The sequence below is a fragment of the Daktulosphaira vitifoliae genome, unplaced genomic scaffold (genome assembly GCF_025091365.1).
Source record: "Daktulosphaira vitifoliae isolate Bord-2020 unplaced genomic scaffold, ASM2509136v1 Scaffold_1, whole genome shotgun sequence".
NCBI classification, from domain to species: Eukaryota; Metazoa; Arthropoda; class Insecta; order Hemiptera; family Phylloxeridae; genus Daktulosphaira; species Daktulosphaira vitifoliae.
The window spans coordinates 31,190,910-31,209,938 of NW_026099572.1; the positions used below are offsets into that span (position 1 = coordinate 31,190,910).

The 19,029-nt window shown below is 33.1% G+C and overlaps 1 protein-coding gene across 1 annotated transcript in view; it reads left to right on the plus strand.

The window, feature by feature from the left end:
- The window catches only part of LOC126894064 (zinc finger and SCAN domain-containing protein 2-like), a 48,045-nt gene extending 30,218 nt beyond the window's left edge, over window positions 1–17,827 (plus strand). Inside the window, exons 6-8 of the mRNA XM_050664732.1 lie at window positions 875–1,040; window positions 15,275–15,358; window positions 17,039–17,827. Coding sequence (XP_050520689.1) covers window positions 875–1,040; window positions 15,275–15,358; window positions 17,039–17,253 — 465 coding nt within the window. The 3' untranslated portion in view covers window positions 17,254–17,827. The remainder of the gene's footprint in view (window positions 1–874; window positions 1,041–15,274; window positions 15,359–17,038) is intronic.
- Window positions 17,828–19,029: the final 1,202 nt, after the last annotated feature.

Genomic DNA, 19,029 nt, shown 5'->3' on the forward strand with positions numbered 1-19,029 from the left:
AGAGAGAGAGAGAGAGAGAGAGGAAAATTAAACTTCCGTCCAAATGTGAGGATACCGAAATCCCATCAATTTGCCATCGCAGGTGACCGGCAGCAGGTGCTCTGATATTATAATAACCTATGGGTTAATTATTATTGTGTTTTCTTTATTTTACCATCGAGTATAATGTAAAATAGTCTAATACATTTGAAAACCGGTACAGAGGCAACACGCGAGTAAGATCTCAAGAGTGCATTTTGCAGACGAGTGTGCCCTCGGGAGGATGACCGCTGCAGTGGTCTATGTGAACCTTTCGACCTTGACGTAAGCCGAACAGGTGGTTAAACGATCTTTCCGTACTCGAGTGTTTTTACTCAATTAACATCATAACTACATTATAAATATCTGCCTTTAGCGGTCGATAAAATCAACTGAAATATTAAAATATCTGCACTACGCACACAATTTTGATTTCATATTTTATTACTTAAAAAAGAAATAGACCAATTTCTTTCTGATAATTTATGTGTTTTCTGTCAGCTGTGGTGTGATGATTGCTATTTACATACTAATGTAGTTTAATTTTATTACTTTGATTGGAAGACCTACTTTTGTGTTTATTATTTTTGCTGCTTGATTATCACAATTACTTAAATCGATCCGGATATAAGGTCCGGTCGATGTTTACGATCTCAAATCAATGTAAAGTGTTATTAAAAGCGTATACGAAAATAGAGTGGTCAATTTGACAGCCAGAATAATAAAATAGCAACGATTATTTTTTTATTACTTATTCTAATGTCTTAATTATTTAAATTGGTAACAGTGGTCATCTCAGTTAACGGATGACACGGATAATAAGTGATTTCATATTAAATGAACTTTGTTTTCACAGGAAAAACCACACAAATGTACATTATGTGCAAAGTCATTCCCAACTCCCGGCGATCTGAAATCTCATATGTACGTTCACAACGGGTCGTGGCCGTTCAAATGTCATATATGCAACCGCGGATTCAGCAAACACACAAATCTTAAAAACCACCTATTTCTTCACACCGGTAAGTTGATTATTTTTGTTTCATTATTCACAGTAGGTATTCATCATAATAACACCGCAACTCTTACTTATCTGAAAACAAAAACAATAATTAGAAATTATGTTGTTTTATGTGGAAAGCTTGTGAAACGACAGTAACTATTCAGAGATAGTGTGCCCGCGCAAACTATAATTTAGTTTGTTATTTTTTTAAACTCACACATGCACCATAAAATAAAATTAGGCAACGAAAGAGTTAGCTTTAAAGAGCAATAAAAATAATTCATTGTAGAATAATGTCTGATATTATAGCGAGAACCGAAATTAACGATTTGCCACCTGTACACAGCATGTTTTTCATGAGTTTGTAACGTTTGAACGTATCCAGTTTTTATCTCGACACTATCACTCTAAATCGATGTTTTCAATGTTATTGCACTATATCGTCTGGTTACGGTTTCTTCCTAAATTTTTCATCGTCCGTAGCTAATCTGTTTAAACACTAATAATACATTTCGCAATAAACTAACAAAACATTCAAACTGCTTCGCTTCATAACAATGTAATAGCAATCGTAAATAAGGGCTGATCTCGGTTACAAATAAATATTTTTTTAGAAATCTAGTCGTTTGCATAAACAACAGCATAAATATTGTTCTTCGAAAAAAATACTCGAAAATGTCGCTCGCAAAGCATAATCATATTTTAATGTTTTTAAACTTCATTAGGCACTTCACTTGTCTTAGACCCGAGGCCATTGTTTTTTTTTCAACAAATATTGTATGCCTCTTAAGCATACCGTTCCAGGTAGGCGGTCGCTTAGACGGGATTTCTGGGACCGATATTATTATTTTTTAATCCCACGTTAATGGAATTCGTGTTTTTGCCTCCCATTGCACGTCACATCAAATATGCTTCGGGCCGACCCCAAAGTGACGAGACCTGGTTCTGCCGTTATTATAATATATTATTACATATAGGCAGGTCGTCGTATTCCGAACACCCAACAGTAGCATGCCCGTTAATGGCACCTCGAACGTTATGTCGAAGAAAGAGATAATATACCGAGAGACGCTTCGGCTACTGGACTTTGATGGTATTATGATGTGTTTGGTCTCGAACGACCTCACTTGGAGTAGACATGCCCCTGACGGGACATTCTATACCTGATATACCGATTTACATAAAAATCGTTCCGAGTTCGTTCGATTGTCGAACGAAAAATACACAGCGCACTATGAATTTCATATTTTTTAAAGAGATAAGTGTGTTACATTTAAAGGGCGCGAAGGGTAATGGTCCATTTCTGTATATTTTTCAGGAGAGCAAAAATGAGTTTATAAATTCCTATATTTTTAATGGCAAAACAAAACTAGACACTTAAATATTAGAAAAAAGAAAACTATTTTTACCATATGGATTTCATAACTTGATACTACTGCTAATTGGCATCCGAATCAAACGATAAAATCAGAATTTGACTGGTACCATTCATTCCCTGTACCCTTTATATAACAAGTTCCAAATTAAAATTATTAGTTGTGCGATTATGGTAGACTTTAAATGAAGCTAGTTGTAGAAAAATATAAAAATATTGTCAATTGGTTTTAGTTGTACAAGGTTTTTACATTTTCTAATCAACTATGTAATAAAAGTAAAATATCGTGATTTTATTCAACTGACATATGCTAAGTAAACATACAACGATACTTTTAATCGTCCAACCTTAAAACTGTCCGCTCGTTAATTAATACTGTTATTTTTCAATTAATTGATAAGTAAACCGGTTCGATAAATTTCGAGTGAACGTTATTACATTTTTTTTTTTCGGTGATCGCGAATAATATGATAATAGTGTCTTCGAGTTTAATTTGGATTTGTATTCGGAGAAACGCGTTGTTTTTACCGAGTGTCAACGTACGTACGAGTAAAACATTATTGGCAAAAACACCGAGGAGTTGGATTTGTAGTTTCTCGTGTTTACCGGATTGTGGGAATAAGTGCGCCAATATTGTACCTGTGTACACATTACGCTACTATAAGTGTGTTGTTGCTGTTTCATTTGCTGTGGAAGTAATAATGGAAAAAAATGATAATGTACCCGGCGTGTGTGTAACCCGGGAAGTTGACAACAAGCGGAATGCAACACGGTTCTCCAATAATATTAATTATTGTCAACATAATAAACGTTGCGTTTCATGTACTAACGTATAATGATATATTATTACAATATTATGATTGCAAAAGCGGCATCGAAGTCGGTTCTATTGTACGACGTAGAACAAGACTTTGTCTCTCCTCTGCGAGTGCAAAATAATGTGATCCGTACAATTATATGAAATGCCTTCCGGCTAAAAAACATTACAATAACACTACATGTTTGTAGTTACGGAATCGCTCTTGCGGGCGTCGCCTACATCAGTTTAGGCCTTGACTTTGTAGAGGAAAAAATTGTCGCGTCGTTTGATCAAATTAAATAAACCGAGTACATTAAGTTGTCGGTGTACACTCAGCTGTGATAGGCACCTAACGCAGTCGCCTCCTGTCAATCTTCGCAGCTCAATTTTCTAACATTATTCCAACGGACGACATTGTGCTTAACTCGTTTTACAAGATTGTGCGAATCGATTTCGACCGATGTTGTTTGTGTCGATCTCCACGGCAATATTAACATTTTTTTATTGCCTCCCGATGAAATTCGACCGCGCAATAAAAATAATTAGAGTCGTATTTTCCACTGGGCTCAATATTTCAGAATTAACAAAATTATGTTATTAATATACCGTTACGCATCGAGAACAACTGAAATCATGTCGACAGAGCATTCAGATAAACTAGTATGCTAAGCCGGTTGAACATTTATTAGGGGTTAATAACACAATATGTCTTATGCAGAGTAACGTAACACACGCGCTCTTTGTATCCGAAATGTCTCCAATGACGGCAGCGATCAAGCAATGAGTTTAAATTAAGTGTTCGTATAAAATTAAGTCGTTAACTGCTGTGATTTCTGGTTGAGTTTTTATTTCTTTATTTTCCCATATAAATAACAAATTTGCCTATGCTGGACCATAAAACTTCTAACCAGTTTAGAGATCAATAAAACTTAAATACTGGTGGCATTCCATAGCAAAAACTTCAAGAAGACAAATTTATTGTTCTTTTAACGACAAAAATAAGAAGAGTTGACCCATTTGAAAACGCGTCACTCTAGATCAATAACAGTTACGCGGACACACATCATAGTTTTATTTTTTATCATATAATATAATATTAATGCCAACCCGTAAAAAAATATCAACTCTCTCGTTGCTGCCGATTTTTATTTCAATAAATTTATATATAAAACATTTTATTTTTATTTAGACTTCATGTAGAAGTCATTTTTATCGATAGCGACGCAAAGTCTAATTCATATTTCCATATTCGAGTTAAACGATAAAGTATTCCATTAGAAATAATCGTTTTCATATCGTATTTTGGAAACGTGTGAAAAAAGTAACACCCGATTTCTATAGAGCGTGTTATTTGTACTTTGTTCTATATAATTGCCTATCGTTTTTAACATGTCGTACTTTACCCTGAATATTACCGATTTCAATTCACTTAATGATGTTCCTTGATTAAAAAAAAAATACAACACACTACTTCTCGGCGGCGGCAATGGTAAACTTAACCGATTGCACTGCGCGGCAACTGTCTCTGGCCACCGCCAACAATGTGTTCCCCCCTGTGGTGCCCTCCTACCGTAAATCGTGTAATTCCTTCTAAACGTTCCCGAAAGAAAAAAAAAGGTGTCTACAAGATCATTAATCTCACAAACACCTCGACTCAAAACAGCAGTATGTATAAATATGATATGTTTTGTTCTATAAGGATAACCGCCATACAGTGGCCGAGACCATATTGTCTCAAATATCTAAACCGAAATTCCGTGATATAAATTCAGTGTAAATTACATTGCACATCGTGATGCATTTAATTTATTGTCTGTGAAACGTTATTTTTCATTACGGTTAGTCCATTTAAAAGGCTCTTTCCTAGACGCGTTCTGAATTGACGTAGATAACTTGTGTGATGAGTTGTTCGTTTGGCGCACACCGTGTTATAAATTCATAAATACATTTTAAAAGCATATTTCGTCATTAAATTTTGTTAACAAGGTTCACGTTTATCGGACGTTTCGGTGGTAATTTTTTTATATATTTTACTAGCTTTCGTTACACGGACACCCCGAGCAATTATATCGATGCGCGCGTTTAAATACATATTTTACACACTCGATATTCTTACACGCTTTATACACATAATAAAAAAACAACAGCGCTGGCTGATATTATACGAGCCGGTTGATTGCAGCGATGATTTACAACCGGTTCTTACTTGGCTTCCCATTAGCCTAAGCTACTATATTTGCTACTACACCATACATTATGAGCCGTCACCTCTTATAATATTATTGAACTTGAAACTCGTCCGATAAGTACGCCGTTGACGACGGCGCTGTCAAGTACAGAATGTTATCATCACACGTGGTAGTCAAATATCCTTTACGCGGCCAACATCTGTTGCAATAGCAATATCGATGTGTTACAGACCACGTCGGCAACCAACGTATTCGTTATTTTAATTTTTCTTATTTAATTAATCATTAGGTATTTACAATATTATCGGGTTCGGCCAAAAGTATACTCTGTAACTAGCTCGATGCCGAACAAAAACCACACACACTGCGGTTAGTATCGAATGTGTAAAACTCGTTTCCAGACATTTTCACTAGCTGTAAAGTACATGAGTGTTTTTTTTTTTTTTTATGTTAACAATCTTGCTCCGCTTGTATCATAATACACAACTTGTCGTAACGCTCGACCGTGTCTGATGTTTGCCCTGAAAGTGTATATTTTATTTAACCTGTTTGCACTGAACTTTGATATCGCCATGTGATACGATACAAGTAAAAGCAACAAATGAGAATTTCGACGAGTGTCGACGATTTATCACGTGCAATCGACCCGGTCGTTCGTTACGCCCGAAAAACCAGTAATAAACATAAAAAAAAAAAAATTGTCCGAGGGATGCTCCGTTTTGTTTCATTGAGAAATACTGCGGATGTTATTTTTCATACCTATACTCGAACGACCGTAATTTCTTCAAGAACAAACGAAACGGCAGATGTTTGCCGCGTCTGACACGCATATCGCCATTACACACATTCGTATTAACCCGTGACTTTGATGTTTTTTATAAGAAATGTGTACGGACGGCATAGGATTTTTTCCATTTACGGACGGTAATGACTTATGAGTGTTGTAAGGAAAAAGTAACATCGAATTATACTATGTACAAACAAACCTACTGAATAGAATCACGGGTCAAAAAACGCGTTCGGATGCCATACAGGCTTCGAACTACCACGGTGGCGAGTGTGGGAGACTCGTCTTCGGAAGCAGTGTCTTTAGCCGGGATTTTTTTCGCTTCGGGTAGTATTGTTTCGTTGGAGTATTAGCCACGGCACAATAATAATTGAACGCCGTCGCCCCGACACCTTTATAATAATAATAAACCACGTCTGTAGCCCTGAGGATTATTATTTTTGTAGTGTACACGACTGCGGCGACCGCGCGCATTCACAGTACAAACGGTCTCCTCGGCCGCGTGCAGCGATTTCTCTTGCCCCGTTGCCCGTGGCGTTACGTTGCTTACCGTTTTGGCGCCATCGAAACGCCGCAGCGGATCATCTTTGCTGCATTCATTATGACTTTGTATTCCGACACAACCGACTGAGAGACGATAACAACAACAACAGCAGCACAACAACGGTGACTCCAGAACATTACACTATTATCATCGTCATTGGTAACGCGGTCGATTGACTTCACACACTGCCATTATGATCTCCGCGGGTCTCTGTGTTCCCGGAGCCTACATACCTCCCCGTCTTGTACCGGGTGTCGCGCGATTACGCCTTAGGAGTCGCAAAACCTAATATCGGACGCGTGGGAACGTCGATGGCGACCTTGCCGTGGCCATTGTGTAAGGATACCTACACGCAATTCGTGACACGGTTGATTTTTTTAACTTTTATACACTGCACAGTCTACACGTTTCGGCACGTGCTCCTTTGCGATGCAATCCGGTAATGTTACAGAAAATAGTAAACAGGTCTATGCCTATAAATGATTATTTGTCAACCTTGACAAATCGTAAATAGCGTATTATTTTGACAATATAATAATTTGAAATACATTAAAAAGTTTTTATCTACGAGTACGCGCTGAGTTATAATATATTCAAAATATTTTTATTCTTGAACCCTAAATTATCTAACCTAAGATGGTAATTATTTACAACTTGCTATTTTTTTAAATTTCAATGTGCTTTACGTTTTTGAACATTATTTTCTGTATTGGAATAATAATGAACGCTCGTTTGAAGAAAGTTTTTTATACAAGCCGAACGATTCAAATGTACAGTATTATTGCTCCTCGATGATATGTGTTTACAACTCTTTTATGTATAGAATACCACATCTGTGGCGGTGATTCCGAAGAGGTCGCGGGTCATAAAACCATTTGATGTTTTCATCAGGTTACTTCTCAATGTTCGAGTATTAAATTTGAGATTTTACGGGCGCCATTACGGTAATAACTGCATCGACCACGAGGACCGGTCGTTGTACGACGCGATGTATCTGTTCTCCGACCGTAGAAATCTGCCGCCCGCTATCCATACCCGGTGATATACTCTTGGGAGGAGGCCACCGAAGCGATCGTTGTTCAGATTAACGCGGGTAGCTTTCGATTAAAACGAATAATAATAAAATACGTCCAGAAGAGTATAAAATATTTGTTGACTATTTAGAAACGGCTAGAAGAAATCCCATTACTCGGGTGCTCCGACAAGAATTTCCGATTACAGCCTCCGGGGTCCACCCGGTAAACTAGTTGACATGAGCCTCCGTGCATTTCGTTCTCACACACACGCGCGCATATACTGCCACCGCTCGTCCTGGACCACATTACGTATTCATGATCCATTTAGTGAACAAGACCGTGCCCGTTTAATTATCTCATCGAACCGACTCGGTCGGATTTCTTTTTGAGGCTTATCCTCGGCTACTACTGAATACAGTCGAATATTATCCACAATTAGCCGTATATCATTACATTATTAGATACTATTATAATATTCTCTAATATGAAAACCAGCTAATATGATTTTTCTCCATAACGATCTCTATACAGTTTTGCGGCCCACAGTTTAAGTCATCGGTAGCCCAGTAAGTGTGGCTGATATCTGTTTTTGTTTTTATTTCGGATTTTCAATCACAAAACAAGTCGGTATACGATCAGTATCTTCAATACGTTTATCGCATTAACTTATCAAATTTCAGCTGTATTGTTGAACGCCCTCGACGAGGGTGGGTACTAAATTTAAACACAAATAATTGTCTTCGTTAAAATCTATGAGTTATATCCTCGATTTCTTGTAATAGACACTCGTTAGTATGCTTTTTTTATGATATCAGCTGCAAAGTGCACACGAGCACGTGCCTAAGATGGTCATAAAATTATGTTCTAAGCCTACAGGACAGGTGAATATGAACCAACCAAAGACGATTGGGCAGGTGTCTGAGAACGCAAAGAGTCCAACTAGATTAGTATCTCTGCAACTAAACCACTAGTTAAAATGTTTATATGTCCACAGTTATATTTATATATTTAAGTAGTTTTAAGAACGGTTCATCTTTTTTTTTTACATTTCTCCGTCTGCTTTGTACACCTCTGGCTACGGTGTTCACCACCGGTCTACGTTTCAAAGATAAATGTATCTGAATGGATTAACTATATTTTTACTTTTTAATGATCCGTACCATTTGTTTTTCACCAAGAATCCATTACACCTGTTCGAGGTTCTCAAATATTAAATTTTGTGTTATGGTAAATTGTTTTCAATATAAAGGTCATATACGAACTATAATATTTGCATGTGGCTTTTTGATTATATTTATGGATATCAACATATTCGGTTTTTATGTTAGAAAAAAATATTAATTGCAATGTCATAAATTAATTAATTACAAATATTATTAAATAATTATTTTGAAAAAATTGACGTTCCAAATATAAAACTGTAACTGCGAATTGCTTTACTTAAAATTAATTTTTGTTTGGAATTTTTCGACCTGCATTATTATCTCAATACAATGTTTTCTATAGTCTATGAATTATTAATAATTTACTTTTAATTATTAAAAGTAAAAGCTCTCAAGTAAATAATAAAAACGTATAGTGAACAGAGTAGTACTTAAATAATTTTCGTGTTGACAAATAACCTACTAAACGAACCATTGATGTATACGTTTAAAAAATTGAGTACCCACAGATCGAAGTAATATTATCTGTACTTGTTAGCAAAACAATTAAACAGTGCTAGGTGTTTTTCCTTGATATTAATGTTGAAATTACTTGAAGTTATTTTCTGAAATCTAATTAATCAAAGTACACACATGAAAACAATACGCGAAGTAAACGATACGGCGCTTGTTTTATGATCGATGTGTTACTACCAGACGTTATTGTGCAATCGGTGTACATAACTCCATACATCACAGGGGTGCCACATTAATGTAGAGGCCTTCAACAGTATGGTCGTAAAGTAAATACTTGTTCGTGACCGACACAAGTCGTGATCGTATGTGCTTCAAATGAGCTAATCAACGAGAAACACGATCCGCGGTGGGGTTGTGTCGGGGGATATTGTTAAAACAAATGCGCATCATACAAGCGCCCGAAAATTTATAATTTCTCATTGTTGGTAAAATAAATTTAGCCTGCACATTATCTAATATATTTTGTCTGGTGTAAGCCGAAATATATCGAGATCAAGATAAACGCACTTTGTTTATTAGTACAGACGCCATCGTGTGTTTTCCTAAGGTTTCCAATTACTGTGAACAAACGGATACATTGATATCACGTCTCGTTATTTCTTCAAGTAGGATCGAAAATTATGTACTCGATTAATCAACCGAATGCCTAAAGTCGACGACGGTTCGTCTTGAGTGGAATACTCGTGTTTGGCCGATCAATATGGTTATGGGCCTTAAACCTTGATTTTAACACGCTTTTTCGTTTTTTCAATCAGTAATCAAATAAAACAATAGCATGAACTGCTACAATGATTCTGAATTCCATCTGAATAACAAATAGACCTCATCCGACGATCTTAAATCATAATTATCATCATAGTTCGGATTCCGATACCAGTCAAAGTTAGACTATTTGATAATTCGGTGAAATTATGTTTGGCGTAAACAAATTATTCTTTGACTTTTTTAGAAATTTGTCAGTAAATATTTCTTTGTATTTGAGTCAACTCAGAAATAATAATGTATTTTTTTGTGATATATAAAACTAAGAAAGAACGTAATTCATCATTGTCTAAGTACAACTGTATACGTGCAATTTATTCGATAATGACAACTGTTTTATTATCATGTCGTTGAGATCGACTGAGTGAGGCTATTCTATCTTACAAATTATTTTATACGACCGGCACTGATAGGATACGATCGAGCTCGTCATTAACAGCGATACGCCTCGTCGAGAGAAATGTACTATTTTTTCATAGTTACACAAAACTCTGTACTTCCTGGTCGTTAAAGTCTTCAGAAATATTACCGCTTAGTCCGACCACCCATTCGTATTATTTACTCATTAAGTCGTTATGAAATGACTAACAATTATGCCAGCAACTAGAACGGCCGTCGCGATGTCTATATATATATACATGAAAAGTACGCAATGATTCCTCAAAAACTGATCGCAATTATAAGTACGCATTATTAAATCTTATGTTTCTTTTTTTTTGTATCCAAGTTCTTACAATTATATTTTTTCACTTACAACAGCAACAACTTTATTATTATTTTTTTTGTGTCATCCAACGACCCATTAATCTAAAACTAAATGATAAACGATCGGTTACTTTTCAATTGATTACAAAAATTGTGTTCATTATTCCATTCAAGAAGTACACACGCAAAGTTTTCTAACCCAACTTGACACGCGATATTTTAAGTTTCATTGATCGATTAGAAAATGTAAACAATAATTATATCGACCCCAACTGAGTGTTGGCTGTATTATTTTGTTTTGTAAACTTGATTTTTTTCATTATTCATATAGATTTTATGAACTACTTTCGAATTATTGTTTTTTAAATATTTCATTAAAACATATAAAACTGAAATCAAATAAATTCAACATTGAAAAAACAAAACAGTAAATGTAATATAGTAAACCACCTGCTTAACCTGTTTTTGAATATTTATGGGTTTTTTGTTTCATAGCAATTTCTAAAAAACAATAGTTTTTGGAATTGGAATTATACTATTGAGCAATGCTCACAATTTTATAACCAATGCAAAATAAACATTTTAAAGTTTTACCAATTATCCTATGTGGTAAAAATGGAAAAAAAAATTGCGATGCGATCATTCTAAGAGAATTGATTGATTAATGGAGTGGATAGATAATGCCAATTATTTCTCGAGAAAATATTCGTAACAATGTTGCATTGAAATCTTTACTAAGAAATAGAGCATTTCGTGCTCAATATTTTACCGTTTCCACTTAGTATCAGAACTTTTTTTTCCAAAATTAATTTAGAACGAAATTCAAAAAAAAATAATAAGTTCACTTTTCACATTCAATGTTTTTATTTATTCACACGTTTCTTTTTATTATTCCTCGGTGACATTTTCAGTGATATTATATTTTAATCAGATGAGCCTGATTAAAAATTATAGAAATCGTTTTTTAATTGAAACATTTTGAAAAGTGATTTAGTTTAAATATTCTTGTTTATTTTCGCTTATTATTTTGTTAGTAACAAGTAGTAATGTGCAAAAGAAATTTAAATATTGGTATCTATAATACTAGAGACAAAATACAAGCCAAACATAATCAGTTGATTTTATAGAAAAAACATTTTTACTATAAATAATTCATAACATATCCTATTATCTAATCAAGCAAGCTGAATTATATACCGAGTAACATACTGGAAGAACTTCATTTTTTAAGTTTTTTCAAATTGACACCTAAACCCGTCAAAATTGTCCCAAGGACAATTAACTATTAATTTCTGTAAGTTACGCACGTGATCTCTCGGCGTGTTCAAATTAATTTCAAATATAAATAAAAAAAAAAAACACCGAAAATATCACTGAGCAGTATAACATTACAATGTCTAGACCGGTTCATTCTTTTTCTATCGTGGAAGTTATTTTTTCTTCTGTATTGACCAAGTCATTTGTCATGTGTCATTTGTACATGCAGTCGACGTGTTCCGTCTTAGTCATATAGGTTTCGATGCTCCTCATCGTATGTTTAATTATTTTGTCGTCGATACGGATCGTCTGCACGGAAAACCGGTTCTCAATTCCGAAATTATGGAAAACTGTGAGCCATAATTTAATAAAGGTCTTTGGTGGTAAACACTGCACTGGACAATATGGTTGGGTGCATTCGACAGATGATACGCGTCACACTCCACTGGCCGTATAATCAATATTCAATATGAGTCCTTCAAAGATATTTTTTAAAACACATTTTTCATGGTTCTATATTCCATTTTTAGGACGCAACATAATTTTTTCTTTACTGAGTTTAATAGCATTTTATGCGATAACGCAGTATTATTATACGTAAGGTTTACCAAATATCTCAATGATCGGAAATTATAAATCTGTACCAAACTTTGACAAGCGTCTCTATATCAAACCGACCCATAAACTGGTCATTCGGTTCGTATTACAATTTTTTTTTAACAAAGACTACCGTTTCATGAAGCTATCACGCGTTTTTGCGTCCAGAACTTAACCGAACCGAAGATGGATTTATGAGACTTCTGTAAATATGCTACTGCGTATACATATGAACGGCGATGTAATAATAATGTGTTGGGTGAGTATCGGTCCAGAGTATCTCGTGCAAGTAGAAAGCATCAAGAAGAGAATAGGGCGGTAAAAATACAAGTGAGCACGAAAGGAGAGACAGAGAGGTTAATAAACGTAATAAAGAGAAGGTTGAAAAAGTAATGTCTTCTCTCCGTGTTTTTTTTCAGTAGATATAAACGAGGCATAACAAGAGCAACGCTTTATGGCGGTGGTTGAAGAAAAGGAAAAATAAACTTCTATTATATAATGTATATAGGTTAGTACGTATATATAAGTATATATCAATCGCTGGAGTTCCGTGAGTAAATTAACTTGTAATTGCTGGTGGTTCATTAACATAAACACGGTCGTGCACCACACTTATCTACCGCTTATATCTGCCCTGCATCCCATATACGCATATTACAACGTACACCCGGTAGATTATTGGCTGGACTGATTTACGTGACACGATCCAAGAAAAACCCGGGTAATTATTTAAATTATTTATCCGTGTTACGCCTTATGGAATGTTTATACACTTACTGATCCAGGCACAATATTTTTACTCAATGCCCAATCATGTAACAAAATATATTTGTCAAAATAAGTGAAAAAAAAATTATATGGATTATGTTTTTAAGTGTTACAAATTCTATAAAAATATAATACCAAATCAATTTTTGACAGCTAGTTTGAATAATTAATTCATTTGAATCCAAACATTACACAAGTTTCACTAAACTGGCTAAAATGTTATTATTTATGCAGGTGGCACGTGGTATTTTTCTAGCACCTGTCTTTTATAATCTGATAAGAGTTTTAATAGTCAATATTTAAAATGACCCTAACCCTAACATCAACTTTTTGGGTTTATACTAACGCTAATTATAATTTTTTTTGAAGAGGTGCTATAATGAATTTTTGGGAAATTTAAGCTATGTTATGTTTTAGTAATAACGTTCATTTAACATTTACAAGAAATAACTATGGTATTTATCATATGCATTAGTAATATAAAAGTCGAATATAATTAATTTTGGTTTTCATTATTAATTAACAATTTTTTATCTCACCAAACTCTATTAAATTATTATAATGAAACTATTTTGCCACGGAAAACCCAAGAAAATATAATATTGTGCGTTTTAATATGCACTCTGGATTAAATGAAATCCCGTATGGCTACTGGATCTACACGATTTCTAGTAGCCAGCTACAAATTATGTAGTTGAAGGTGTCTGCATGGGAAACTGGACAGATACAGTTTAGAGTAAAACCCGTTTTCTTTAGAATAATAATTATCGTAATTTAGATACACTGGCGATTTGACCTGTTCTTGTTTTTTCTTACTTTTATTCTTAGTAGAGAAATGTTTTACCTCGATTACTGATATACAACAAATAATAATTATTCCGTTTTGTAATATATATGTGTTATTATTCTTATTGACAATAATATCTAAATACTTTATTTTAATGAATGAAATCTACCTGGCATATTGAAGATAAAATACTTGATATACTTATGTGAGAACTTTTTTAAGTGCAATTTTATTTGTGGAATTTGTCATTGACTTTCAGACAATGCTCCAAGATACAAATTCATATATATATATAAATTCATATATTCTGTTTTGCGTGAGATGTAGAATGTTCATGTATCGTATAGAAGTTATTCGGAGATTTCTATTCCAATCTTTGATCCATTAAAATAACTATAAGATCGTAAGAGTCTGTTATATATTGAACTTTGAATTAAACGTTTAAAGGTCCTGGTAGCAGCATATTATTGTGATCGGATTGTATACATATAGGCTATAGTTAAGTGCTATTCAAGACGTTGTTGTGATGGAAAAATAATCTGACTACAGAAAAGACCATAAGTAGAGGGCTGCAGAAATTTCTTTGCAATTGGAATTACCTTATTATGGAAATCGTCAGTGACGTTTGAATTGAACAATGTGATGTCTAATTAAAATCATCTCGCGACGTGCAAATCCTGCACAGGTTTACTACGTAGTTAGTATAATCCTCAAGGCAAATATATTCCTTCTATCATATATATAAACCTTCATCATCTTCCCCACTTCTAAATGAAGACAAATTATTCACTCTTTTATTCATTAGTTGGATATTACTAAACTGAGAAATTATCTTTTTGACTACGTTGGTTATCTCGTATATTCAACTATTTGCATACTTCTGTCGAGGACAGTCATCATAATACTTATAAAATTACGTCACTATATAATAATTATGTAAAGATTAGTATGTTTTGATGTCTGACCTTCAATTTATTTTTGATTTTAGGAGACAAACCACATGCTTGTGAACTATGCCACAAGAAATTCGCGCTTGCCTGCAATCTCAGAGCACACATGAAAACACACGAGAGTGAGTACAAATTTATCTATAAATTTAGATATTAAGTGTGGAAAAAATTCATATATCATAAATAGAATGATTTAAAAATATTTTCGTCGCATATTGTTACAATAAAAACATAGAAGGAGTAGTCAATTCATATTTTGTGCGGGTTAATCGTATGTTTCATATAAATCTATATTTATTATCATGTGGTCCGTATGAGACAAACATTTGAAATCACGTAGAACGTGTATGTCAATTCATTACGGTAATAACGATAGTGTGCTGGTGCGTTTTTTGGATACGAGTGTATTTGAGGGGCGTTCACCGACGGGTAGTGTAAGTATAACGTATAATTTTCGTAAGCCAAATGTATTACACAAAGACACGACGGTGCACAGTCCGATCCGCACTAATAATAATTTGATATAATAATAAATAGTGGTGTGTATTTTTTTTTTGGTAACCACTTACTTGATAGTTGCACAATTCCCTTAATGCCACTTTGATGTGAATCGTCGCAGACATCAATCGAATAAATTGCACGAAATCATTTCATTACACTATAGTGAAATTTAGGTTCATAAGATTTTGACCGTTGATGATAAGTAGAATATATTGATTCGTATATATTTTAATTGTGAAAAAGTGTACTATGAAAAAGGCCCTTGTAGCGTTTAACAAAAAAATATGTCATCGTTATAAATGAGAGAAGTATTAATGGTTTAGGCAGTGTACGAATAAAGATGATGTTGAATTAATGAAATGAGGTGAGTTGATATATAGAAAAGATATCATAGGTACCCTTTCTATATATCCATAGAACATAGAAGGGTATCATAGATGAAAAAAAAATTTGCGAATTCAATATAAATTCCAACGATATGACCTATACTAGGGTGTTTACGTATTTATCTGAGGTTGAAGTTCTTCATTACTGAAGAATTTTTATTGTAATTTATTATATTGATATCGATATTTTTACGAATTGATTAAATATAAAAATATTGAGTTAGATTGCAACTTCTTATTATTTTTCACTTTTTCCCATACTGTTATCTTGTACATGGATTTTGCAATCCATAGGATATCGTGGGCGTTTGTTGGATCGTAATTAGACAATATATCGTCTTTTGAACAGCAATAATATCAGTGTTTTGCTCGTGTGTACATTCCCTCAAAAATTAACGACCGTTCATAGACGATATTGGTCTAAATACATGGTGCTTAATGTTTTTTTTACCACCATTGGCAAATTCTATATCCTTTAAATGAAAAATACTAGAGCCGTCGCCGAAAATTGTCCCAGCAACATTCGTGGCGCCTGTGTACATTGAAAAAAAAAAAATTACAAAATTACTCTACCCAAATTAATAGACTTGATATCTTGTATTTATGTAATATTGTCTCGCGTGCTTACGCCCACCGAATTACCCATTAGGGTGAACACAGTTCGACTAGTTGATTCAACAGATAATTGGCGGTTTTAATAAAAAGTGCCCATCGTATCCCTACAATAATAACACAGTACAAGCATTTTCCACCTAGAAATATAGTACCTTACTTCAGTAAAGTACGTGACTATAGTCGGATTAAACGTTAATAATTTGTAAATTAATGGTAAAATTAAACATTTATCTTACTGTACAATATATTTTAAAGAATGTTTTGCAATAATATTTTAATGGGAATTTTTTTTGTTTTAAGGTGAAACTCAAGAAGAATGTGGTAGGTGTGGAAAGGTCTATATGACTTTAGAGTCGGACAAAGGTCGAGGCGCGTGCTCAGAATGCATGCCACCGTCTATAAAAGCGATATCAATCGGTGGTAGTGGTGGTGCAGATGACACATCTTATGGTGGTCACTCGCTTCTTGACTCTGAGGAGAGTCGCAGCTCAACGGGTTCGGATCGAGGCATGTGAATGTAAATACGTAAGCCAGTGGCGGTGGTGATGGCATTGACGTGGGTGGTTTTTCTTTTAATTAAAAACACGATACATGGTATTTAGTAATTTACCACTCGGTGTTCTAGCCAATGCGACCCCCATCCACGTCCCAAAGAAACTACATTCATAATTTTATACTTTGGATATTTAAATATAAAATAAAAACTACGAGTGTATGATCTTGAGTGATAACTTATGGTAACTGAAAAATTATCAATGAGATTATTTCTTTTTACAATATAAAATATTCGTGATTAATTTTAGTTTTATAATAATGGCCATAAATTTATCATAAAAGTTATCAAGATAGATTAATTTATAGCAAAAATAACTTAAGTATTCTTTCTGTATTATATAATTACTATTGATGTTAAGACTACTAATTAGTCATTTTTTTACGTGTAACTGTTTAATTTTGGTCAATCGACATATATTAATTTAGTTGTTATTCTAGTCACTTATTAATTTTTATCATTTTTTTAATTTTTTATTTATAAACGTGTTTAATTTATAAATGTACATAAATAAATCATACATTAATTAAGCAATTAATGTATATCACATAAAAAAAGGCTTTTGTATAAGAATATTATTTATTTATCTCTAAAACTACTTATTTTATAACATATGATATATAATATATATTATGTCAATAAATAAAATGTTAGTAAACAGAAACTTTAGTATCTTTTTACCAAATACTTCTTATGATATAATATAACATTTTAATATAATATAACATTTTATATTTCTTGTATAATACATTTAATTGTTATAATTATACAGAGTGATTTTTTTATCATAACCCACTCAATTACTTATAGAATAATAATAATTTAAACATTTTTTTAGCTTCGATGCGAAGCGGAGAAGATATTAATTTTACTATGATGTGTTTTTTTTTTTTTTTTTNAAATATTATAATAATGTATTGTGGCTCTAAACTAAAATTTAAAACAATTAATTACAAATGACTGTTAATGTTCCAAATTACAATTAATGACAAAATATTGATGTGCTGCACATCACTTTAATGAATATCGAATATCATAATATTTGGTCCAAAAATGTGTCGTACGGTGTTATTGTTTGATAGTCTAGATACACAACTATATCATAAATAAATTGTTATGATTCCAATAATCATCAAAATTTGTTTATTTTTTGATAAATTATTTTTTAAGATCAATGTTTATAACTTTCATTTCTTATAATTTTGATTAATTAATCGAGATTATAATTATATTTAACAGGAGTAAATAACTACAGAAAAAACCTAATAAAAAGTACCATTGAAATTTGTATGGAGTTAAAATAATATAACAGTTTAAACATATTGTTTCGATTTCATTTGAATTTTTAATGAAACTTAATTTGTTTATTAGATATAAACATTTAAAGTTTCAAAATGTTGAGTTAATATATAGGTATAATACACAAGGGATTACAAATACAGGTAGCTAATTGGTTTTTTATGATATTGCTATCACAGTCACGGATTGTTTATTATCAATTATGACTATCAATAGATATACTTTTTGTATTGTCAGTTAGTGTATTTATAAACTCACAACAATGTGCCTTACTACCATTGATAATAACAATGCTTTGTACCTGCTAATATCGATGACAAAAAACCAATTAGCTACTTGTATTTGTAATCCCTTGTGTATTATACCTATATATTAACTCAAAAATTAGAAACTTTAAATGTTTATATCTAATAATCAAATTAAGTTATATTAAAAATTC